General features: G+C 35.8%; 1 protein-coding gene across 1 annotated transcript in view; it reads left to right on the top strand.

Annotated features, from left to right (window-relative positions):
* Positions 1-25,564, top strand: part of tspan15 (tetraspanin 15) — a gene marked incomplete at both ends in the record, with an annotated part of 36,278 nt that extends 10,714 nt beyond the window's left edge. Inside the window, 7 exons of the mRNA XM_079261374.1 lie at positions 1,243-1,428; positions 4,208-4,282; positions 6,729-6,824; positions 20,058-20,174; positions 22,512-22,562; positions 22,924-23,040; positions 25,406-25,564. Coding sequence (XP_079117500.1) covers positions 1,243-1,428; positions 4,208-4,282; positions 6,729-6,824; positions 20,058-20,174; positions 22,512-22,562; positions 22,924-23,040; positions 25,406-25,564 — 801 coding nt within the window. The remainder of the gene's footprint in view (positions 1-1,242; positions 1,429-4,207; positions 4,283-6,728; positions 6,825-20,057; positions 20,175-22,511; positions 22,563-22,923; positions 23,041-25,405) is intronic.
* Positions 25,565-26,540: the final 976 nt, after the last annotated feature.

The raw sequence follows: 26,540 nt of genomic DNA, 5'->3' as shown, positions 1-26,540 counted from the left end.
CGGATCTTTCTCCATAAGGTTTTGTTCTTGTTGCAAGTGAGTCCTGTTATTTTATCATTATAGTACACTGGTGACCCTGTCAAACACTCATCTCTCTAAAGATATATGGCCAGATAGATACATGAAAACACATAATTTAAGGTTTGGAAGAGAAAGTCTCAGAGATGGTGGCCCAGCAAAATGTCCATCTGTTTGTGTGTATGACTCTAGATGAATCTAGGTGCCATTTTGCATGTTGTGCTGCCATTTCTGTGGTGGGGAGTCCTAATAATCTCATATTTGCTCATGCCAGTGTTAGACAGTGGTCCACAGTTATTGATAAGGGTATCTTATCTGGCAAACAAGTTATTCTGTTTTTATTATTAGTTAGATATCAGTGCATTAATGTAAACCATGCTTCGTCTGATAGAAACTGTTTTTAATACCTGACAACCCACTCTGGAATATAAAACACAAATTTTATTCTCAGAAATTGGTAAATAAATCTATCCAATCTTTTGCAAAGACTTTTTCTTTTGTTTTTTTACATTTTTGTTATTAGCTAACTGGACACCAGCTTGCTCTGTTTGTTTTTATTGATCAAATTACTTTAGTTTATTGGTCATATTGTCCTAATAAGAGCATTAAATTTAAAAAGATGCCTTAAATTATTCATTTTACCAACACTAACTCCTTCTCTTTTAGTCTATCAACATTTGCTAACAAATGTTGCCCATTCCGTCGCGTTAAGATGAACTGCAACGTCAACCCAGAATGTTTTAACAACATTTATCCTGTCATTGTTGGGATTACAAGTAAAGTTTCCTCTGCCATGACAACGTGTCATCTTTCGTCTTCTGTCTTCTCCTCTGTGTGGGTGGTGGTCCACCCCAATTCACACATCCTGCCATCAGCAGAGAGACGTTATCAGCAACTTCCTCTGCTCACTGAACATAACTGCATTCCTCTAAAGCATATCAATAATGTGTTATTCATGTTATATATTCTTTCTTATGTTTTATTGAATGAACAAAAGCACAATTTTTGCTTTTGTGTGGAGTGACTTCATAACTTTTTTTAACATAGATATGTAAAAGAAGTGACATCGATGTCAGGGCATTATTACAATTTGGTCCATTAACTTTTTTTTATTCTTCTCTTATTTTAAAAGCTGCCAAATTCTATGAATGACACCTGATAATATTGTAGCATGTTGAAGCTGATGAGTATTGTACCATAACTGCTTCTCTTTTCTGTTTCCAGTTAACCGGTGGATTTATCCTGGCAATCGGCATCTATGCTGAGGTAGAGAGACAACGCTACAAGACATTAGAGGGAGTCTTTTTGGCACCAGCGATAATCCTGATTCTACTTGGAACTTTCATGTTTATTATTTCTCTCATTGGAGTCTTGGCTTCACTGAGGGATAATATAATACTGTTGAGAGTGGTGAGTGCTCAGTAAATCTTTGATGCCAAGTCTGTAGATTTCCTATTCATTGTTTTTTTTTTTTATGTGAAACATTACAGTGCATACTCCTACAGTTACCATTTTCAAGTCAATTTTTGCAGGTTTCATAAACTTGTCATAGAAATTATTGTCAAGAGGATTGTTCAACATCTGTACTCCATTTGGTTTGATTTTTGGTTAAGTAAATTGCACCTTTTATCAAAAGGTTTTGACTGCTATCAACAAGCGCCTGGTTAACTTAAATCAGTCCTCTGTGTTGGTGGAGCAAGACTCCTACAGGGAATTTAAGGATAATCTATATATTTAATGAGTATTGTACTACCTCCATAAGGATTGACAGTTGTTACTGTTTTGTTTTGTTTTTTTGTTTGTTTTATTTGTTTAGTGAGTTGTGTAATTTTTAAACCTTCTGCATGCTTTACACAAATGATGCCATTGGTATTGTCAATGAAAACTGTTTTTCCTCTAATCCATTGTTATGTTTAAAAAAGAGGATTGGAGGGTTCACAAGATATATATTTTAGACTGACACATAAAAAAAGAAAATAAATAAAAAAACATGATTGACAAAATCAATAAATCTCTGAAGTCTGTCAAATGTGACGAGCTGTGTCGTGGGGAAAAGTCTATTGTTGCTGCTATGAGGTCATTATGATAAATAACAAATGTTTTAACTATGTATGTTGCTTTGAATTGCTTCCCTGATGCTTACCCTACTTGTGAAAACAGGCAGAACACAGAAACTCTAGATGTCAGGCAGCTGCAGCATCATTTGAGCTTTGACTGAGATAAATGTGCCACGCAGGTGGTGTTCTTGCTGTAATCTGGTAACATAAGAGGTAAAATTAAAGTCGTAATATTCATCACATACAGCATGCAGCTGGTTTGAATCCTTGGCTTTACTCCACCAAATGTGCCTCTGATCACTGTGACCCAACTATAATATTTGTCTTATCTCTTTAAAAAACTTCACTCGGGAGCCTTTATCTTCACCTCTGCTAAGGAGGTAATGCTTTTGTCCACAGTTATTTGCCTCCCTGTCAGTTGCAACTTTATATGAAAAACACTGGGTGGAATTTTGCTATTTATTTAGTCATTTTTTCTGAGAATGGGTCTTGGTCTCACTTAAAATCCATGAAACTTTGGTAGTGATATGGAAGGAGTTGTGGACAGGAATTTTTTAAAGGATCCTTCACAATATGGGTAGAAATGAGCTGCTTGGAAGAGTTCTGCACTGTCTGAGTGCTGTTCTAGTTTACTAATTTTATCGCCCATGAGGTTTGCTGCAGACCTTTTCTGAATGGTGGCATTTGTTCCTAAGATGATACAAAACGCACGTTTTGTTGTTTGTTTGTTTTTTTCTTTCAAGGAAACATTATTGTACTTTAAGTCTGCTCCAGAACAGATAAAGCAAACTTTAACAACACATTTGATGATATATTCATGCCCTGTCTGAATTTATGTAAACTTTTGAAAACATCTGTCATTTATTACAGCAAGATTTATGTTTAATGATGAAGTGTTAAATCAAGACTCTGAGAAGCTCTATAAATGCCAGATTGCACTATGCTATATGCAATGTCATTTTGTGAATCTTTGAAGACTGTAGAAATATAATTTCTTAATATTGAAAAAAAATAGTGTCTTTACCTTCTTTTCAAAATCACAAATTTTGATTAAACTATAGATTTCATTAATTGCAAATAAACATTAACAGCAATATGTAAGCATTTTATTATGGAAAAAAAATTATCTGTATATGAAAACATTTAATCAGCACTAAAATTGCCGGAAGATCAAAAATAAACTGTTGCTTTAAAAAAGAGCAACTTGTTTTCAATAATTCCCATACTTCTTCATTAATATAACCTAATATGTTATCTTATGACGACACATGCTCTGAAAGTAAATTAAATCAAACTCAAGAAAGTAATGAGGAAAATAATCCAATACTACGTATCTTTGACTGATGACCGTGTGTGAATGTTTGCATTTGCTTCTATCGTCCACGTCAACCCTTGTGAGACAGCAACACAGTTAAATGCTAGTTGTAAGTGTTGACCAGTCCTGCACATTGACCTGCAGGAGCTTTAGCTGATTTCTCTGTATAGAAAGGCTTCAGCTCCAGGATGACCTGCTTGCTGCAGGTCCTTAATGCTACATTTCTGTTGGATTACGTTCAAGACTTTGATTTGGACATTTGAAAACATTGAATTAATTCTTTCCTATGCTTTGGTATTATGACTTGTGTGCTCAGGGCCATTGTCTTGCTGCATGACCCACTTTCTCTAGAGATTTAGTTCACATATAGATGATCTGACATTTTATGAAAGAATTAGCTGTTTTCTTTTTTTAGAAGATCAGTTCAGTTAAACCCTTTTCATAGACAGGCATGGACCTTTCAGTGCTGGCAGGCGTCTATTCGTATTCAGAGTTGTTCTGTTGGTGGACTATTGAAAATAAAAACTAACCAATATGAGACAAACCTGTAACTGTTTCGAAGTTGCCTTGGGCATGTTTGAGACTTCATGCACTATAAGTTGTTATCCTAACCAGTTTTATTCCCTGAGCAGTCAATTCTGGAGGAAAATAACCACTGTTGAATTTCCTCCGATTGCACATCAGAGGCTTTTTCGAGTCTTGCTTGTTTATTGATTGCTAGGTTTATTCATAACTGCACCTCCAGGAATGGCTAACATAATATAATTTATTTTTAAGTTCATAAAAAACATGATCACTTTTGTCTGTTGTGTTTCAGTTCATTTGCACCCTGACCATATGCCTGTTGCTGGAGCTGACTGGAGGAATTGTGGCACTTGTGTTTCGCAACCAGGTGAGCTGCCCAGAAGATGATCATTAGGCTGACCGTTTTAAATGATCACCCCTCAGCAGGTGGTCAGTGCAAGTCATACGTTTAAAATATTCTGTGTTGGGCTGGAAAAGTGATAAAGTTTTTACTGCAGTCAAAGACACTGATATTTTTTTAGTGAAAAATTTAGACGATAGTTTGAAAAATTATACTGTTTGATTTATTAAGTTTCACTACCTTTAATATGCACTAAATACCAAAGTGTAAAAAAGGAAAGTAGTTAGAAAGTTTCTGATGTGATGACTTACCATTAAAAAGCAAGCACCTGTAGTCAGATCTTTCTGTTTAGGGTTATCACCTGTATAGTGTGGCTTTCCATATTCAGTTACCATTTTATATTATAGAGCCTTATGCAGTAAGTAAGTTATTATGCCTTTTTTCAGTGGACAAATATATTTAGCTTTAGTTATGGGAACTATAAATTGACTGTGACATGGTTTAATTCTGTTGTGGAGTCATAAATCATGCAAAAGACATACAAGCATAAATACAATATAACTTCTCATTCTCTAAGAAATGGCAAATGCAAAGAAACAAAACTGCATTCCCGTAAACTACCATCAATAAAGTTGGTCCTGTTGCTTCATATGTTGAGGTTTTCATGCTGAAAAACGCAGTTTTCTCGGAAAGTTTCTGTTTCTATGCCAGAATTTGAGAAGTTACTTATTCACTAGTTATCAAATCCTTTTACTGATTTATTTTTTCGTTTTAAATTTATGAAAATGATCCATTTAAATGTATGCAGGGAAAGACAGCTGTGAAAGTAGGTTAAAGAATAGAAGATTGAAGAATGTTACTATTTAAGTAAACCTCAAGCAAATCTTCAAATACTGTTAACCCACATTTATCAACACCATACAGAAATTCAAGGGTGAACTATATGAAAGTTGATACACAAACTTTAATAAAACTATGTTTAAGTTGTATTCAAATTAATAGGAGAGCTGCCTATTAAAAATCAAGTTTAAGCCAAGTTTTTCCTGGCAATAGTTGGGTTGGTTCTGGTTCCCAGGGGTCTTGTGTGGAAACAAAAATTAAACTACTATTATAGCTGTACATTTTAGCATGTAATTGACAGTTTTATGTAAAATATAATGAGGCTTCTCTGTTTAGTGTCTAATTTACATTCAGATCAAAAATAACTGAGAAATATATTTATTTTATTTCGATTTCTGTTTCTTGGCTCTTAAGTTTCTTAAATTTGATGATAAAAGGATCATGATGTGACCATATAAGTTCACATGATGTGACCATATAAGTTCACATCTGTCTGTTTCAAAGAAAACACCTCACTAAACTCCAGCCTAAAGGCGTCTAAATCTGGACATTGTGGCTGCCTGGCCCCAGTGGTTTGACTGTTAAGTGCAAATGTGTTTGTGTACAACAAAAAGAAAAGTGAAATGAAACACAATCTTAAATCGTTTTACTCTCAGCAATCCTCACAAAAATGGCAATCTTGGTTAACTGTCAGCAGTCAAGAGAGCCATGATAGAGCAGCAAGAGTCGAAAATAACCTACATGGATCGCAGCCTGATATATAGGGGCTGCATGTGAGAAATTGAATGTCTATTTTCACTCTTGACTTCTCATCACTTCACCATGCCAATTGCCTAGTAAGCTGGGTCCAGCAGTGCCTGCATAAAGTAAAAAATACAACAAGGTATTTATTTCTATATACTTCACACTGTTTTCATCTGACCTGCTTGTTGCTTTTCACATGTTTGCTGCTACTGTGGTTACATTTAAATGTATGTGATCTCAGTATAACTACAGGCTCTGTCCTTTAGAAGCCTCATCCCCCTATTCTAGACATGCTGTGACCACAACAGAGCAATTTCTATGACATACTTCTTGCAACATGTCTTCTATCCATTGTACTTCTCCCAGATGTCACTGTGACACTTCCAGCTGTGATATGGTCTCGACTGACGAGAAACTCCCACCGAGAGGTGCATGTGTGAAAAGCAATTGAAAAGAAAGCCAAGACCTAATTGTCTGAATATTTTCAAGAAAGTCTTCAGTGTTCAAGGGGGGGAAAAGCTATCGAGTGAAAAGCCCACATTTCCACAAAAAGACTTGTGTATCAGAAGAAGCAAAGATGGCTATGAGTTCAACTGAACTATGTCTCTGCTGAAAACATGAAATGACAAGGTTCTATGTAAAGTTACAAGTTAGAAATATTTACTTTCAGTGCCCTGGAACAGATTGCAATTGACAGATGTGTGCGGTCACAGTGTCACTTATTCCAGTCAGGAGGATCAGTCACCTTCACTAATTGGAGCATTTCCTTTCCACAGCTGCCTGATTGTAGATCAGCTGTGTCATGGAGACTGAACAAATGTGGTAACATGACCTACTCCACCCCATTAACATGCATTAACAGATTTATTTTTTTTTTTCTCTCCTGCAGACTGCAGAATTACTCAACAAGAACATCCGAAAGGGCATAGTGAACTACTATGATGACTTGGACTTTAAGAACATCATGGACTTTGTTCAGAAGAAGGTATGGCGATGTGCCCACTTCCTTTGTGTTGCATACATGTGATTGAATCACAAGAATAGAAAAAGTGAAATACTGAGGCAGTTCAGACTATAAGCCAGTTTATCCTTTCAGTGCTGTTGTTTATGAAATCAGCCTCAGAGGTGTACTTGGATATATGCCGCATGTTCTACCCAGAAATGGTCCAAAATGTTTATAGCTATTGCTGTGCACCTGCTCCCAGAACATGGCCTGGAACTGGAATTATCTTTTCCAGCTTTTGTATTCTTCTGGGACATGAAGTGCCTAGAGACAGCACATTGATGAGCGCACATTGAAACTAAATTGCAGCTTGCTACAAACTCGAATGATTGGCAAAGGAGAGAAGACAGATTATTCTTCAGTCCGCAAGCCACAAGGCCTGTGTGATGAAGAAATATGAAATATGACCACCTTTATTATGTGAGCAAAACTGTGGCTTGATTAGATTATTCTTTTGATAATTTAGGATGGTTACTAGTATGCTGCAAAATTATCAGCACTTGTGAAAAAACACACAAATGTTTGGAATTTAATTCAAAGCATTTGTGTTCCCAAAAACTACACCCGAAAAGACCCTTTTGCTTTGCATGATGTTTGAAAAGCACAAATACAAACACAACTCACCATCCATAGCCAAGACTGTTCAAAGCCATGTCTGGTCGCCACGCCAACTTTTCTAAAAGTTTCCTTACTTTTCTGTCAAAGCAATAGAGTTAGAGCTACTTTGTTTTTCTGTGCACATTACAAGTAGTATATCTGGGGGGGGGGTGTTGATGATGATGATGTACTGGGAGAGCAGGTGCTCTGTGTTAACTTTAAACAGCTCAATTAACACTTTCCACAGTAAAACTGGTCAAATTGTAGGTGCCTGAGCAAAAATAAAATCCTAAACATTTGTAAAATGATCCAGCACTCTTTGGACATCTGTGAAGGTCAGAACAACTGCAGTTTCATATTTTAAATAGATGAATTTAATTTTCTGTCAACACTTTGACCATTGGAAAACAAGTAGGAAATCGCACGTTGAGTATTTCTGTGCAGGAATGATGCTTAAGCTACATGTATTATGAATTTGATGGTAGAGTGGTAAGTTTTCTTTCCAGGTCACTGTCAAAGAGATTTGACTGAATCACTCAAACACAATATTATGAAGTATAGGCAATGTTTAACCCAGTTCTGCATGACTCTCACAGCTCTTGAAGTACTGTTTTGGTTTACATGTATTTTGTTTGTGTATTTTGTATATTTTGAATACATTCATACTTTAAATTTTTCAAACAAATTTAATAGATATAAATAATAAATATTAATAGTACTGAACACTAGAATACAGATTAATGCAACAAAGGAGAGACATTGATGAACAGCTGTGAATGTTGAGTAAAACTATATGGTCAAGCTACAGTCGATCAGTTTTATCGGTAGGCTGGAGAATAAATTTGTAAAGCTTGGTTATCTGTAGATATTTTCAAATGCATGCTCTCTATTTGTCTGCTTCTGGGAATGTTGTTTACCTGTGTGTCCACGTATGTGTGTTTGTACATTGGTATGAAAGAGAATCGTGAATGTGTGACCGTATAGAGCAGAGCTATGTAACTGGTGGCCTGTGGTCCAAAACCATCACACTGAGGAAAATCTCAACATCTGCTCAGTGGATAAAGAAATATGTGCAGAGGCAAAATTACCCACGTCGATTCTGGCAATAAATATCCAACAAAAAAATAAATTAATTAAACTTAAACTATCAGCAAAGTTCTTTTTGTACTTCAACACAAAAAATATCTGCACCAAAAGCCAGAAGGTAAGGTCATCTTGATTTTGAGTGACTGTGATTTAAATAGATGTAGAGTCAGAAAGGACATATGGTCTTTTTAAATAAGGTTAAAAACTAATTAGGCTGATGTTGTGTAACACTGATGTTGAGCACAGATGAAGATCATCAGTCACAGCCTGATGTTGCTAAAGTTAGCCTCTGGTGTGTGAATAAAAAGAGCCATTTGTCATTTATTTAATTAATTTCTCTTTCCTACTGTGGGAAAATATTTAATACTGAAAATTGTAACAATGAAGGCAAAGGAGGAAGGGAATTGACTGGCATGTACAGCAGATTTACACTAGTTAATTTTAGCCGATTAATCAGGGTTTTAATTGTAGCTGTAATCTGACAATCTGTTTAAAAAAAATTTTCTTTTGGTGTTGTTTGCTCTGTTGACATTGATCCATTTATTGCGGGGCAGTTGTCACATCATCCAAGTTTATATCAAGCTGACCTTTCTATTCACTATGCTTCAATATTCTGATGGAGATGTGACCTTTTATTCAACCAGAAATGTAGTCTAACGATTGACCACTGTTGGGTCCTATTGCAACATGCTGAATTTTTCTTTTATTTCTTTCATTAATGGAAATATTCGCAGCTTATGATAGTTTGTGTGTTAATCACCTCATAATTCAAAGATGAACTATTTTCTCATCACAGTTTACCATTTGGACAGATATTTAATTTTCTGAGTGTGGTGCAGTTGTTTGACATAAAAGCACTTAAACATTTTTATAAGTTCATTTCAGAGCAAACATTTAGACAGAACAATGCTATAAGCAAAGCATATTATATAAAGAGGAATATTAATGTGCTTAGCGCTGAAATGCACAAAAAAAAAAAAAAAAAAATTTCTTTGGGGGTAAAATATTTTTAAAAAACATTAAATGAAAAATTCCCAGCATATCACACCCTAGAATGTGTGAGAAACCCAAGCTGATCCACAGAATCTGTAAAGTGTTTATCGAATCACATTTTACAGTCTCTGAATAAAACTGGAACACACACCACTAGCCATTCATTTTTAATGAGCAGATTAGTCTTAACTTTTGACTGATGCTGTATGCTCATTAAAGCAACCCATGTCAAAACTTCCCAAATAGATTTTTTTTTTATATTAAGTTTATTCACTTGATTCTCAAATTAGTTCTTTGTTGAAATTTTATAACCAATAGTTAAATAACTTCAGAAAACACAAATGATTGGAGCAAATTGTACGATTGAAGATATTTAAAAAGGATGTGTCTTTCTTAGAGAAACAACTAAGACATTTTATCAATCTATTATTGACCCTTCCCACCATCTCAGAGACTTGGGGAAGTCCTGATTTATCTGTTTGTTCTACGCAGCACACCATACATCAGATAGGAGGTGGGCTTAATACTGACTGGAATGGTACATCAGTCATGTGGTGTGATGGTGTGTTTTATAGATCTTCCTTTTGCTAGACAAGAGCTCATTTTTGCTAAAAGGTAAACCATTAACCTCCTTAGAGCATCACCATAAGATGAAACTCATACTTAATTTGTAGAAATAACAATCTAGCTTTTCAGCAATCAGGAAAATCATTGTTACATTGTCACATCATTTTGTTAAAGGTGGAGTATGTAAGATTTTCAATATTTTCAAAATAAATGAACTAATAAAATAACTACAATCATAATTAGAAAGTTTTTTGAACATGTAGGTTCCAGTCTGTTCATATTTGATGCATTATTAAATTACAAGGTTAATTAATGACAAATGGCAAAAAGCACTTTGTTTTACTGGTAGGCAAACATTTAAGAAGGGTCTTTGTCATTAAACTTGTAATTTAATAATGCATCAAATATGAACAGACTGGAACCTACATGTTCAAAAAAAACTTTCTAATTATGATTGTAGTTATTAATTTTTTTTAAAAAATATTGAAAATCTTACATACTCCACCTTTAAGGGTTACTCCCGCTATGATTCACAGGGTAACCACAAAAATCATCAACCAGTTAAGTAATAACTAGTAATAATTATAGCTGTTTATAGTTAAGATTAAATTATGGTTATTGATTTTAAAAAACCAACATGAACATGAAAAGTATGTGTTGTGTTAACAATGTTTTCAAATTCGCTAAAACCTCATGTGATCAAGTACTTGTGAAATTTACCAGGTTAAGCACAAACTATGTTGCCCCCACTATTCAAATTGAAAAACCCAATGCATCCACAACTAACAATCCCAATCTTTGACATTAAGTGCTCGTTTAAATATTGTAAATGTGCAGCATTCTCGTTAAAGCAGACTATATTTTGTAGATCAGAAATAAGCAAACATGCTAAAACATTTTAAGCTGCTAATGTTAAGCTTATCTCATGTTTTTATATGCCCTTTGACATCTGGTTGCTTCAATTTAATCTTTTTATCTTTCTAATTTCTAAAAATTGCAGGGATTATGTGGACTTTATGGTATGACATTGCAATTATCTGTGGAAGAGTTAGAAAAATACATTGGAACCTAAATATGCTTTTCAGCTTGTCGTCTTGTCTAATAGTTTATTACTGGAGTCTTTGCTCAACCAAAAGTATGACTTGGTCAAATTGCATTTTCTTGTACAAAATTGCCTGTCTACACAAACATGGGCAAAGATTTTGCTTTAAATGTTTATAAAAACTCAGCCAAGCATTTCAGATTCTGAAATGGTATATATGAGGAGGCAGGAAGATGCTGGGATTAAATGGTGACAGGGACTTCATATTGTAGTAAGGATGTTTTTGGTGCCGGGATCAATAAGAAATGTAGAAAAAATTGTGTATGTTGAAACCCAACTCCCCCCACCCTATCGATTTTAAAAGACACTGCAGACTGTCTGTGACGTGGGACGCTTGGAACATGTTCTCCCTTTCATTTCAATGTATTTGTAGACAAAGTCTCCATATTTAGAAAATCAGCTGGTGCCGCTTCAGCACCAGGCAGCTGTAGAATTGTGACCGGTTTTGTTTGTTGCTGCATTGTTTTCCCTTTTCTATTTTTTATGCTGTAATTGCTGTGAGACACCACATAGTGAAGTGGCATTTAACAGGATGATGGATAATGGTCTGTATGGAACTCCCAAAACAACAATTCAGAATTTTGCTGCACATCTAGCCTACAACGATCCAATTTATTTTGCTGTCTACAAACTGGTTTTTAGTTCTCTCTCTCTCTCTCTCTGGTATTTATGTCATGTATGGTGAGTGACTGTGAGATCTGTAATGTATCATACATAAACTAAGCACCATAGTCACTGTCATTGTAAAGTTTACTAAAGAACAAATTTATCAATAATTAATATAGATTTAAGGCACTATGAGTATTAGTAGTATCATTATTCTCTACTGCTCACTTAGTATATTCTTGTTATTGCTGTTCAAGGGTAATATAATGTGGTGTCTCGATTTTGACAGAGAAAGGGAGCTCAGTCAAATCTTTAACCTGTAATCACACAGTCATAGTTTTAGTTCAAGGGTGCCATGTAATTACAAATGCAGGGAACACAAGATGGCCCACGCTTTGAGCCGAGCCAGTTGCCCACGCAGTTAGTCACTCAGTCAGCCAGTGAACAGCAGGGCATCAGTCAGTTGGGCACTTGGCTTGAAAATCAGATACTCCTGAAAATTACTTTACACTAAGAGACATACTGGCTGAGCACATTTTCTAATTAATTGGCATGTAATATATTTGTCATCCATCAATGAATGTTATTAGAGGAAGCAGAGCCTGAAACAGGTGTTCATCTGTGACACAGGCAGAGCCAAACACTGTTGAAGTATCAGACTGAAAAAATTGACTGAGACTTGAAAAACTTTACATTTTATAAGTCTTATAAGTCTTCTTCAGTTAAGTTGTCACTCCAGATTTTCCTGCAAGCAAAGTGTCCGCCTAACTTTGCATGGATGCATAATGAGCTTAATTTGGCATGAGTATTCCCAAACATAGGATTTACATCCACAACTAAACTGATAACTTATAGCATACTTGTATTGTTTCCAGTTTTACTGTTCCTGACATGCATCATAATTACTTTACCTTCTTGTCACCTTTCTCTGGATCCTGTCCCAGTGCTGGAAAAACAAACTCTGTGGAATCACACCAGTGAGAACATGGAGTAGCATCTTGACAAACTGGCGTCACATCAGAATACTGATCATGCTGCTTGGCAAAGAGCTGTCTCATATTTATTCATTTATTCATCATAACCCTTTATCTCTTGTCTCATCCGCTGTCTCTGCCTCACATTCTCACTCCCAATAAAATATTTCACTCAATAAGTGACGCGCAAGCTGAGTTAATACTGTGGCACTTAGGTTTTTTTGTTACTGTTTACGCACTGAGGCAGCTGTTGGAAAAAGAAAATCATGATGAATAGAGATGTTTGTCGCTTGATGTAATTCATCTCATTCTCAGCAATTGATCCAGTATTTTCTTTGTGAAAAATTGAAAAGCATTGAGACTTAAAACTGTGTCACTTCTGTCCCTTTAAGAGACTGCATGTTTTTACTTGTCGAACACAGATTGTTCTATACCGACAGCTGTATCCCATAAATGTAATTTGCGTAGTGTTCTGGGACATCTATTGAAGGCAACAAAAAAAAATGTCCAGAGAAAAGAAATGCTCTTTTTGAAATGAAGTAATATTTATTTAGTTTTGATAGAATTTAAATGATCTAACAATCTTGTGCAGTGAGACTCTAAATTTTCTGTCAAATTTGGTGGAATTGGAGTTTATTAGACATAGGCTACGGTTACATGGTTACATACATACATACATACATACATACATACATACATACATACATACATACATACAGTGCTTCATTTTACATTTCTTATCTAGATTTGATAAAAACAGAAAATAGTGTGATTCAGATCATATTTATTCTTTTTCTAACATTGTTAGCTTTTGTGCTGTTTCAGGATTTACAGGTGGCTTAATCTTGCAGAAAGTGATCTGTAAAAACAGCTGTGATAGAAAATGAATAAATTTAATCTGTCAAAGCCAAACACCTGAGCCACCTTCTGAATAAATACAAGACAAATTGGATATGTACAGATTTTCTGGTTTATTAAATAAGCATATCCTTTCTGCAGTTATAGATGGTATTCTTGGCCCTGTGATGGACTGGCGACCATACAGTTCAGGCTGTATCCTGCCATTTACCCGGTGGCAGATGTGACTGGCTCCAGCCTAAGATCTATTGCCACTGACTTTTTACAATCCACTTCTTGTCTAATGTAGCAGAACTCAGACTTTTCTCCCTCCTTCCCTTTCTAAATAATAGCTTCATGACAGTCATTCTTCCCTGGAGATCAACTCAAGGAAAGATTAATCTTTTAGTTTTTCAGGATTCCCACCCCCTCCCCTCTTTTTAAAGAACATCACTTTCAAATACTGTTCATCTGCTGAACATCAAGGCTTTTTTTTTTTTTTTTTTTTTTTTTTTTTTTTTTTTTTTAAGGCCATTTCACTCTTTTCTCCACTACTTTTGATATGCCAGGATTTTGACTAATTGTTCTTTGGGTATCAGCTTGTTGGTACAAAAACAGCATTTTGTGCCTCTCGGACTTTTGAGCAAAGCCCAACATGAAGAGGCCTTGATATAATATGACAATACAGAAATCTGTCAATGAGAATATTATGCCATCATCTTAAAAAAAGAGTTGTAGTTAACTTCAAGGTAGATAAAAGGAATACAAAAAAGAGAAAGCTAAACATGACGCGCTTAACCTCACCAATAACTAAAAGAAAAACCAAAGTCTTACCATTTTGTTGAACAGAAACAGGACAAAATAAGAATCCATTATAATATAAGATTTCACTCTTAAAAACTCATAGTTATCAGTGTATTGAGTTACAAACATCTTGCATGTTAACATCTGTATGTTGCTGATTGGAAGGGAGGCAGATAAGCAAATCCTGACGTAATTATGGTTTTTTCTATTTAAGCTATGAGTTCTGAGTACCCAGAACTTATCTTTGACTCAAACTCCTCCACATTATAATAAATATACATTAGACAGGTAACCTCACACTACCGCAGTAATAACATTTTGTCATTGCTGACATTTATGATGAATACAGCTAAAAAAATAGGAATATATTATAAAAAAAAGTGCACTCTATTCAGGCAGAAGAACTGCACTTAAATAAGTGAAAATGTATGTACAGAAGAACAGACCTCAAGAAGACCTGAGAAACTATCACTCAAGATCACTTCAAGAAATTGTCTGGCTATTTAAAAAGTAAAACAAAAGGGGAAGACTTTCGCATGTTAGTTTTGGTTTAACAAATTTTCTAAAATACTGTCACATTTCAAATAAATCATTAGCTTAGATTTATGCTAATTTATGGAAATGTATGAAAAAACAACCTTTATGGAATAAAAAACATTTTTGTCAGCAGTGCTTCAAATTGTGGTGTAAGAAGCATGCCTGACGGAGAGATTTATCTAAGTGTAATTTTTGAGCCCTGTGTCCTTTGAGAAAGAGCAGATCTCTACAAAGTCCATTTTCATGTCTTGCAGTTTTGTAACACATTTTAAATTTTCCATGTTCCAACTCGCCGCCAGGTTTCCCAAAATTCAGCTTCGTGGGTTTTTGTTTTTTGTTTTTTTGGTTCTCGTCTCCCAGCTGCTTACAGAACAAACTAGAGAGCATTTCATTTAGCAAGCTGACCACAGCTCTTTATCTGACCCACAAGTTCTCAGGATTACTCTTTAGTAGATACTCCACATTCACTTCTTACATGATAGATCACACTATTGTCAAACTTGGCCTTTATATTGACCTCAATAACATACCTATATATATATAATATATATATATATACACACTACTCACAAAAAGTTAGGGATATTTGGCTTTCAGGTGAAATTTATGGAAAATGCAATATGTTCATGCTACAGTGATATAATATCATAAAAGTAAGACATTTAAGTAGAAGGATGCACTACTGATTTCCTCCTCTCAAAAAATTCATTCAACACAAAAGGTAACAAAAAAGGTATATACATATATATACATACAATGGTAGTTACACCACAACAAAAAATTTGAACGTCTCAATATCTCGTCATGTGCCCTTGAGCATCAATTACAGCTTGACGACGACGTCTCATGCTGTTCACAAGGCAACTTATTGCCTGCTGAGGCATGGCATCCCACTCTACTTGAAGGGCAGCCCTCAGGTCATTGAGGTTCTGGGGTGCAGGGTTTCGAGCCTCTACATGACGGCTCAGCTGATCCCACAGGTTTTCAATGGGATTCAGGTCTGGAGAGAGTGCAGGCCATTCCATTTGAGGTACACCAGTCTCCAACAGCCGTTCCCTGATGATGCGGCCTCGATCAGCAGGAGCATTGTCGTCCATGAAGATGAAATTAGGCCTGTGCTGTTCATGTAGGGGCACAATCACTGGATTAATGATGTTATTCAGGTAGTATCGGCTTGTCACTGTACCATTCACAAAGTGTAGGGCAGTTCTGTACCAAGTGGACACCCCTGCCCACACTGTAACACCGCCACCACCAAAAGCTCGCCTGGTGACAACAGTGGCTGATGCATAGCGCTCTCCCTGACGTCTCCAACATCGTTGCCGGCCATCATTTCTGCTCAGTGTGAATCGACTTTCATCAGAGAACAGCACTGAGGCCCACTGGTTCCTCGTCCAGCGTAAATGCTCCCTGGCCCATGCAAGACGATGATGCCTGTGCCTGGTGGTGTGGTCAGGTACCCGTGCAGGTCGTCTAGCATGCAGACCATGCTGATGGAAACTGTTTCGAATGGTCTGACGTGACACTTGGGTGCCTCTCACCTCTCTTAAACGTGCCTGGAGTTGAGTGGCATTCATCATCCGGTTTCTCAGGGCAGTGTTCACAATGTAGCGGTCATCAGCACGGGATGTGGCCAAAGGACGTCCACTTCTAGGCCTTTCTGTGACTCTTCCAGTCTCTCCATATCTCTGTTGCAACCTGCTGATGACACTCTGTGACACTCAAAGCTCAGTGGCCACTTCTGTCTGAGAACGTCCTGTTTGAAGCATCGCAAAGGCAAGGGACTGTTGTTCCATTGTTAGGTGTCGTCTTGGTCTCATGATGTCAAAATGTGAACAGCATGATGAGGACAACTGTTTAAACACCAGCTCTAATTGAACCAGGACATTTATTGGTCAATTCAAGGATCACACACTTGCCGTGATTTTTGCCGTTAAGCTCCTTGTTAGAGAACAGCAACTTGTGCAAAATTTATTGAAACATTTAACAGTTGGACATGTGCATTTAAAAGCTTAGAGAAGATCACATTAAGTTCACCTGTACAGGTTTGAATGCATTTTAGGCTTGTTGTGAAATTTCACCCAAAAGCTGAATATCCCTAACTACATAGCTATATATGTATGTATGTGTGTGTGTATATATATATATATATATATATATATATATATATATATATATATATATATACATACGTGTGTGTGTGTGTGTGTCAAGTGACTGTATCCTGCACATTATGCTCTTTTTGAGAAAATGTGTCCACAAACCATCACTGTGGTAGTTGCAGCTACAGTTGTCTTTTAAGACTCATAAATAGGATAACAGAGTTAAAACAATACAATTTTTTTCTTTGCAGCTGGTTTAAAGAAATACACATCCATGGTGGAGATAATTATCTTTCTTTTAGTTGTCTCTCTAAAGCTCATTTATTTTCCTTGTGAAGTAATGATGTTTTGTTGTTCCTTAGGGTTTGCAAGTAATTACTTTTTTTTTTTTTTTTTTTTTTTTTTTAAGAAAAAAGGGGCAATAAAAGGAATTTTTTATTGCCCCTTTATTGTTTGAGCTTGGAAGTCTTCTTCATTCAGGAAAAAAATGCTCCATTCTGCTGATTTCAAGTGTTGCATGTTAGTGGAAAAAGGGCAGAAAAAGCCTCACACTGGAGAAAAGGAAACTGTGGACTAAATTTTAAATGGTTGCTAATATGAACTGAATGACCAGCGCTCTGTACTCTGCTTCTTATCCATCACCAATACACCCCACAACTGCAGAATCACCACAGTATTTCTGCAGAATACAAAACTCACAGTTGTATTGGAAGTCTGAGTTGTGCAGTGTGAAGCGAAATTGTGAGTTTCTCGTGTTGCCTCTGACCACCATCTCAGACACACAACCTTTTTGTCTCACAAACTGTGGCCTGTTTATTAGGTGAGCCAATAACCGTCTCTCAAGGACTTTATTGACGTCAGATGTTAGCACAGCTGGTCTGTAGTCATTTGGTTCAGATTCTTGGAGTTTATTTTTAGGAACTAATAGAAGGCATTGTTTCCAGAGTACAGAAACTCTGTACTGACTCAGACTGGTGTTAATAAGGTTCTAAGTGGTTTTTTGGAACCCTGGGGCTAACGCCATCTAGACGTGCAGCCTTGCTCAGGATCAGTCTTGTTTCTTCACCTGACTGCAGGAGACAGATAGACCAGAGGTGGATATGGTGGCTAAGAAGACCAAAGCAATACTACGTCCACTGCAACACTTTTACATTTTTGTGATGCAGAAATACATCATTGAAACCATTTTTACGTGTACTAAAAAAAAATACAATAGAAAGACGTGAACCAAAAGTGTGGAGTTAAGGGTGTGAATGTCTTAGTTATTGTGTTTCTAGAACTTGTAAAACTGTTTTGCCTCAATGTAAAGTTGCCTTGTAAAAGTATTGTTAGTGAAAAGGCATTTTAGCAATACATTCAGGATTTTTACATCAAGGGTTGTAGAAGTGTTTTGCAATTTTTTCTGTAATTTTTTTTCTGAAATGTGAAATTGGTTTGCATTTGCAAAAGGTTTTTGGCATTGTATTTTGGTTTTGAACATGCAAAAAAAATGTTATGATGTTAATTCGTGTTACAAAAATGTTGACTACATTAAAGAACATGTTCAGCTCATTAGGTTTGTCCACTCTTCCATCAGTCTGATCCCCCTTATACTTGAAGTCTGGCATCTTTATTTTATTCCTGACCACACGTCCCTCACATTGTTCTGCTGGAGCTGACTTTTCCTGAAGTCTTCCTTGCATTCTTAAAACTTTAAGTTCACTTCCTGTCCCCCTCCTTGAAGGCCGTCTTTATGTTAAGCATCTTTTTGAGGTCATTGATGATCCAGGGCATGTTATTGGAAGAGTACCTCACTGTTCTTATTGGGACAATGCTGTCCTCACAGAAGCTGATGTATTCTGTCATACACTCAGCCGCGTCATCTTGTCAGTCACAGAAGACATTCAACTAAGTGACCTCAAAGCAGACACTCAGAATGTCTTTAGCTTAATTAGACCAAGGTTTAATTGTCTGTATGATGACTGGTTGCTTATGACTGAGCTAGGATGCAAGGCCGGATTATCCAATGGGTATTATGGGGACAGGCCCAGGGGCCCACGCCCACTTGGGGCCTATGTGGGGCCCATGTAGGTAAAACACCAGCAGTTTGGACATAAAACAAAATGTATATAAATGCCAGATGGTTACACCACAGTGTCTAGTGTATTTCTATTGGTGCTATTGGCTGAGAGATGTTAGAAATGTCGTTTCACAGTGTATCAGTCACAATTTTCTCAATGTTGCGTTGGAGAAGGGGGCCCCTTGAACACTCTGGGGCCTCAGCACTTTTAATCCGGCCCTGCTAGGATGGGCTTGTTGGTCACACTACTACAAAAACTGGTTTGATATTTCAAAAGGAGGCAGGGCAGCTGTATGCATTTTTTACATTTGCATAGAATGAGTCCAACTTTTTCTTCTTCCTGGAGGAGCAGCTGACAAACGGTTAGAAAATTGGTAATGTTACACATAGGAAGACTTAGTGAAGTCTCCAGAAACTGCAATAATTACATTAGGATGCTGCGTGTGTACCCTAACAACATATTATTGTATATCTGCAAACTTTTTACAGATTTAATTTTTGTTTTTCTAAGGAATCATTCATTCCCCACATTGTAATTAAAAGATTACTCAGATTTTTTTTTTTTTATTCATTCACCAAACTGACAAAGTTCTGATAAAACTGATGGGGAAAAAAGTTGTAGGGGTTATAATGTAATGCACAGTCTGTCACTCTGCACACCTACCACCTGTGTATTTCACAATGAGACAGTCAAACACAAAGAAGTATGATCATGGCCAACTAAGTGCAAACTGTTGTTTATCATGGCTCATTTCAGCCTAAAATGTTTCTGACATTTTTCCAACACGGCAAAGATGATGTTTACCAAACTGTTGCTGTTTATTTTGTTTTTTGTTTTTTTTTCATCTCTGCCTCTTAATTGCCTTATATATCCTCCTCCCTTTTGCTTCTTAAAGTCTTTCTTCCCTCGCTTGTCCTTTTAATTTCCACCATCTTTCTCGTCTTTGGCAGTTTAAGTGTTGCGGGGGTCAAGAGTATACAGACTGGGAAGTTAACATGTACCATAACTGTTCTGCACCTGGTCCACTTGCATGCGGAGTCCCTTACACCTGCTGCCTAAACTTAAAGGTAGGTTTTACACAATGATGATGTGTTAGTATGATGATCATGTTACTACCAATTACAATATGTGTTTTTTTTTCTTTGATTAATCAAGTTTTTATGATACATTTTTTCCTCAAAAATGTATGTTATAATTGTTTTGAGCCGTTTTCTGTCATCATAGACTGGTTGAAGTTCAAGAAAAAAAACTCAATTTTTAAACCAGGGAGCATAAGCTAGAAAACACACGAGGACTCACAGGCACACAGGAGGTCCAGACTATGATGCGCTTTTAATTGATGATGACAATTGTGTATTGTCAGGCTCCTGCAGGTTTATGTAGTTTAAATATTCTTTTTTTAGCTACAGAAGAAGCAAAAAAAAAAAAAAAACAAAAAAAAAAAGTGGCTAAAATAATGGGTTCAGGCTTAAGACCACAAGTTTTAAATTTAACAAAATCTGTGATGTGTACATATTTGAGTGGGCTTTAGGTTTTTGTGTTAGGTCTTCCCTAATTTAATTGCTTGATGATGATGATGATATATGACCGCTGACAACAAAAATAATCAAAACAGTTACATTGTAAGTTACATGTTTTAGAGGCGATCCTAACTGAACACACATGAATAAACGAATGGCTCATCATCTTGCAAAGAACTTGATGTGGAAGTTCATTAATCTGAATCAGACGTGTTTAGTAGAAGCACTTCGAACTAATGCAGGAAAGTGGTACTTGGTGCCAGGACTGGAACGCACTGGTGTAGTCTTCTTCTAAAGAAAAACAATGTTTGGGAGGATAAAATATAATCTGTGAATTTGTTGTCATATTTCATGTTACATAGTTGTTAACATTTTTGCTTTTGTGTTGTAGTCAAGTGTTGAATAAAGGGCAACCAAAAGGAAAATATTGTAATGTTTTCATGTTTTAAATATGTTTCAGGCTGTCCATGTGGAAGGTAAATGTGTGTTGCCAAGTCTAAAGTAGATTATATCAGTGTTTACAAATGAGAAACTAACTTCAGTTGTGCCTTTGTTTGTCAGCTGTGTTAACCTTCTGTTAAAAGAATAATGTATTTGTAGCTCAAGATACATAGATTGTTTTATTGGACAGGAAAATCACAAATGCACCAAGATCACCACTTTTGTTCCAGGGCTCACCTGAGAAACCTTTAGCTGGCTGATCCTGTAATAAATCGTAATAAAAATGTGTGGTTTAGCACTACAAAAATAAACTTTCTCACATCTTCCTTACCATAAAAATGGGACTGTTCGTATGCACATGAGGCAGCCACTAGTGTGAGCCACACTGATAAGATAAGACTTTATTTACGCTGTGCTGGGGAAATCCATGTTACAGCAGCATTGATTATCCAAGACAAAGTACACACAGAGGCTGTATACAAGCTTTCTACAATGAGTACATTTTCAATAGGAATGTCAACATTCAGCATTTTCAGTTATGCAAATGCACAAGATGTACAACCTTTTTATACAAAAATAGATATCCACGATGTACTTAAAAAATCCATGTTTTTTTTTACTTTTTAGCTATTTTTTGTCTTTTTACAAATATGTGATGACATTATTGTTTAATTTATATCACGTATGGCGCTGCACAACCTCACATCACAATAAAACCAAAAGAAAAGATGCAAAAAAAACACCTTATTGCCCCACCATGATAGAAAAGGAGAAGAAAGAAGTAAAAACTTATAATACCTGCCCCCATCTAAAGAAAAAAGAAAAACACACATGTAAATGGTCAGTTTACATGTGTTACTTGGCAATCAACCCCAATACTTCCTCTGTTTTTCATACATTGCTTAAAACTGAAATATATTTGTACCCATCTTAAATTCTTAGTTATTTATTATAGCTATCTATATGCAGAATCCTCAACCAAATGTGGCCATACGTTAGGCTCCACAGTTGTGCTGTTTGTCAGTCCTTTACTTTGCCATGGACACAGAACAAGGACATGTCCATTGTTAATGATTGAAAAAATACATTTAAGCTTATCTTGCCTGGAGTTTTTAAATCCTATCTTATTTGAATATGTTTAATATCACTATTTGTGAATGTGTTCAAGCATGCGTTAGGCTTGATGACTCTGAGCTTGTAGTTTTTCATATTCAGACACTTCACTTATGCACGGTGAAACTCTTCTCTTGAACTGTCAGCTATAAACTGAGAGGAGTGATTGAAGAGCATTTCGCATAAAATGCATAGCTTTTTTTAAAATGTTTATTATTCTGATGATAAACTAGTATTAAAAACATCTTTTCTGAAAGTAACATGGTGATGTTCACAGCTCTGTCTGTATCTCGTACTTCACCCTATCCTCTCTGCTTTTCTTCCCTTCAGCCAAATGAAGTGGCGAACACTTTGTGTGGGTACAAGGTTCTTGACCAGACAGTAAGACCTCAAAAATATATTGTCTGAACTAATAATTGACTGATTTACATTAAGCTTAGTTTGTTGAATTATTTTATTCTGCTTTCTATTTTACCTGTACATCTGCTTTAACATATGCAGTAATGTAAACCATCACAGAAAACTTAAATAATTAGATACTGTTGTCTAATATTGTTGTCTCATGGAGAGCTCAGTGTTTCATGTCTGTAGCTGCTGTTGATCTAAAATAGATAATTGTGGAAAATAAAAAATCAGCAAAAACTATCAGTTATTATGTAAGAGGGGAAAGGATGTTGTTTTGAACTTATATGTAGTTTTAAATTTACAATGTAAGATTACAGGAAATGTACATTTCTCGCAGCGACATGACTTGTCGGATATCATCCATGTTCGAGGCTGTATTCATGGGGTCTTCATCTGGCTGATGGACAACTACAAGACTATGGCTGGACTGTTGTTGGGGATCCTACTTCCTCAGGTAAAGCAAATAATTTGTTTCATAAAAACTACTTTATTTATGAAGTCCATGTGAACATGTGGGAATGTCCTGTCAGGTCTGGAAATGCAATTCTAGCACCAGACCGTTAGGGTCTTGATGGCTGCAGATTGGGCCCATTTTTGTCAGGGCATATTCCAATGTATTCCAGAGAAAGACTTAGTTTTTATCCTGTGATCCCTGAATTGTTCCTGAACTTACTTTGAACAGTAGAAAGTGGTTACCACCATGAGAATGTGCTTTGTCTGTAGCATCAGCTAATTAATTCAAGAGATCTAAGGTTTCCCAACACGGAAAAATGATCATTTGTAGTGTTTTCACATAGCTGTGGAAATCTGAACACTACTGTTAGGTAGGTTTCCATTTCTTGGTTTGCAGAGAATAAAGTTCTGTACCATTAACGTTATACAAATCTGCAATATGTGGCATGGATACACAGTTTTTTTTTTTTTAAACACACACCTCTTATTTACCTCTGCATGGTCCCCTGCTATGAAATTCCAAGAATTGTTTTCTACTTTACCTTTTCAGTTGTTTTTTTCTATTTATTTACAATTTTTGTGCCAAAACCACCAAATTAAATAATTTTTTCTCCACTTCATCAGTAAGTGTCTCATTCAGTAAAAATGTTCCTTTTCTTTGCTGCTGCTTTTGTTTTCATTTCTCTTTAACTGAGATATTAGTCATGGTTAGGGCCATTCTAAATGCAGATAACTAATTCCATTAGTGCCCCTATTCACATTCACAATAAAAAAAACGAGATTAGAAAATCTGGCTCAAACACATGCATGTTGACCCAGATTTACAGAAGGGGACCATACAACTGCACAGCTTTGTAAACGTAGTGGAAAATGGGTGTGAACATTACTGCTTTTTATTCCAAACACAGTTTAAATCATGAAACTACTTTTTTTTTTTGCAGCTGGCCACTGTGCATATTCAGAAGGGTGTTTCAATCTCATTTTAATATACAGCAGTCTATTCAAGGCAAAAAAAAAAAAAACACTTCAAACTTCTATACAAACACAATTATGTTTTGTTTTGGGTTTTTTTTTTCTTTTTATTTACCTTTTCATCAAAAATCTTCAAATGTGGTACTCAAGAAAAAGATATGACTAATTATATTCTTGACTTGTCATATTCTGTGAGATTCAAATCCAACTTCTCATTGTTTAATGGCCCTGTCAGTTACAGTGGCGTCATATCATTGTATCTATCAGATCAGCTTGTACTTCCACTCGCCACATCTGTGAATATAAGAAGCACAGGGGAAAGTAGTAGTAAACCACATTCAGCAACATCAGACGCCTTCACTGCATCAACAGTGGAATAAGCAGTAATAATTTTAACCAAATGATATACAGACCTGTTCATGTAATTTAGATAAAATAAGTTTGAGTATTGATACATTCACTTGCACAAAAGAGCAAAATAAGCTGAAACATTTTGAAAAGGTCTGAGTGTGTGTGTGTCTGTGTGTGTCTGTGTGTGTTTCTGTGTGTGTGTTTTTTAGTTTTTTCACATTCGGTAGACAGTGCTGGTATAAGTCTGATGGAAGCCCTTTTGAATATATTTTTACATATTTTAAAATCATATAACACTGTAGACAGTCTGACAATTATGGAAGCATAAATGGCTGGACTTGAAACTTGCCCAAGTCTTTGTGTCTCCAGAGAAGGTAAGCAAGACCATCACACAAGTCCCTCATCAAACCTATTAGAAACCTGATGCTACTGCACTTTCTACGAGACAAGTAGTCTTGTGTGTTAGAAAAAAGGTTTTTATTTTGGTTTCAAGTATGTAGTCTGTCCCCTCCAACAAAGAAGAAAAGGTCAAATAAAATAAGATAAATGAAGTCATCCCTGTCATCATAACAGAATAATGAAATGTTGAAATCTGAACAGGAGTGCAGATGCAAATGATAAATAAAGCATTGCAAGTATATTATTTAGTGTTTATTTGTATATGGATGTTCAGATGCTTGTGCAAATGTTTATGTAAGAGGAAACAGGCAGCAAGATTATAATTCACATCAGTTTTTTTGTTCTATGGTGGGGAATTTCTCTTTTGCTGTGGTTGAAAGGGTATGTCCTTGTTATTAGATTTAACAGTTTTCTTTAGCTGTACTAACACAACTTCCAAAGCATCTTAAACACAAACTGATGGCGATACTTTATTAAAAAAAAAAAAACAATAATAATAAAAAATAAAAAATGTTTTTGTTGGAGAGGTTGAGATTGCCCTGAAAGGTGTAAGTCAGAAAGTGATTAACAAGAACCCCTGCCCTTGTGATTTTGTTTCCATTCATTCTCATTGAGCTTGTGTTTTTCTCTGTTTCTCTGACCAGATCTTTGGTGTGATAATCAGCTGGCTGTATATCACTCGGGTTGAAGAGGCTATTGAGGAGTGTCTCTACATGGATGGCCTGTTGGATAGTTCGGAAAGGAATATAAAGACAAGGGGCCGGGTGGCCAAATGGTTTAAGTGTATGCCAGAATTTGATTAAAAGTAAACTGAAGACAAGTTATACAGATACAGACTCTACGTAATTGTATTCATCAAATTACTTAGATTCTGATAGTCAGTCTATCTTCTTTTCTTTTCAATGGTTTTTTTTTTTTTTTTTTTTTTTTTTTTTTTTTGACTTTTAGTTTCTAATTGTTTTACAGTCTCCTAACGGAAAGAATAAAAAATCTGAATTCCTGTGTGAATTTTAAGATGTGCCTCAGACAGTCTCAGGAATAAACACAAACCAATGCAGCCACTTTACCTTTACACCTCTGTATTCTTCTGCAGGTTATGTCACTGTTATGTGTTCACTGAGGAAGTAGTCATAACATCCTTAAATGCATTTGTTTAATAGACCATGACCGATTTTAAACTCGGTGATTGAAATATGACTTATCTTTATTCTTAAATTTCTGCACATTGATAAAAATGCTCGTTAAACCCCTGTCTTTTGGGTTTTTGGTTGTTTTTTTTTTTGTTTTTGGTTTTTTTTTTTGTTTTTGGTTACATTGAATGCTCATTCCTCCTCTCTCGTAACCCAGTAAAGTTGAAGTATGGGCAGTGGAAAAATCAGCCAAATTTAGGGGATATACAGGAGTGGCTTTGGTGGATGACACTCTTTGTGGTAACAACTGCCATGAATTATTACTATGTTCACAACTATTTTAGTCCTTCAAACAATAACTATTAGTTTTTGATCAAATATTATTTTGTGTATAAAAACAAATACTGCTCATAATTTTAAAATGAATGATGATAAAATGGTTCTGACTTAACATTTCAGGGTAATTATTTTGAATATGGTAATGGGGAAGGGGTGTTTTTAAATGTGACACTACTGCACTGATTGAGTTGTTTCAGGGGTCTCTCTCTTCAGACCTTCACACAACATCCCAGACCACCTTTCTACAATTTAAAAAAAAAAAAAAAAGAACAAAAACATAATCGTTGCACGTAATATAGCTATAAATGAT

This window comes from Telmatherina bonti (genome assembly GCF_933228915.1).
Source record: "Telmatherina bonti genome assembly, chromosome: 1".
Classification (NCBI taxonomy): Eukaryota; Metazoa; Chordata; class Actinopteri; order Atheriniformes; family Telmatherinidae; genus Telmatherina; species Telmatherina bonti.
The sequence above is the reverse complement of the archived record's forward strand: the minus strand, read 5'-3'. Positions and strand labels throughout refer to the sequence as shown.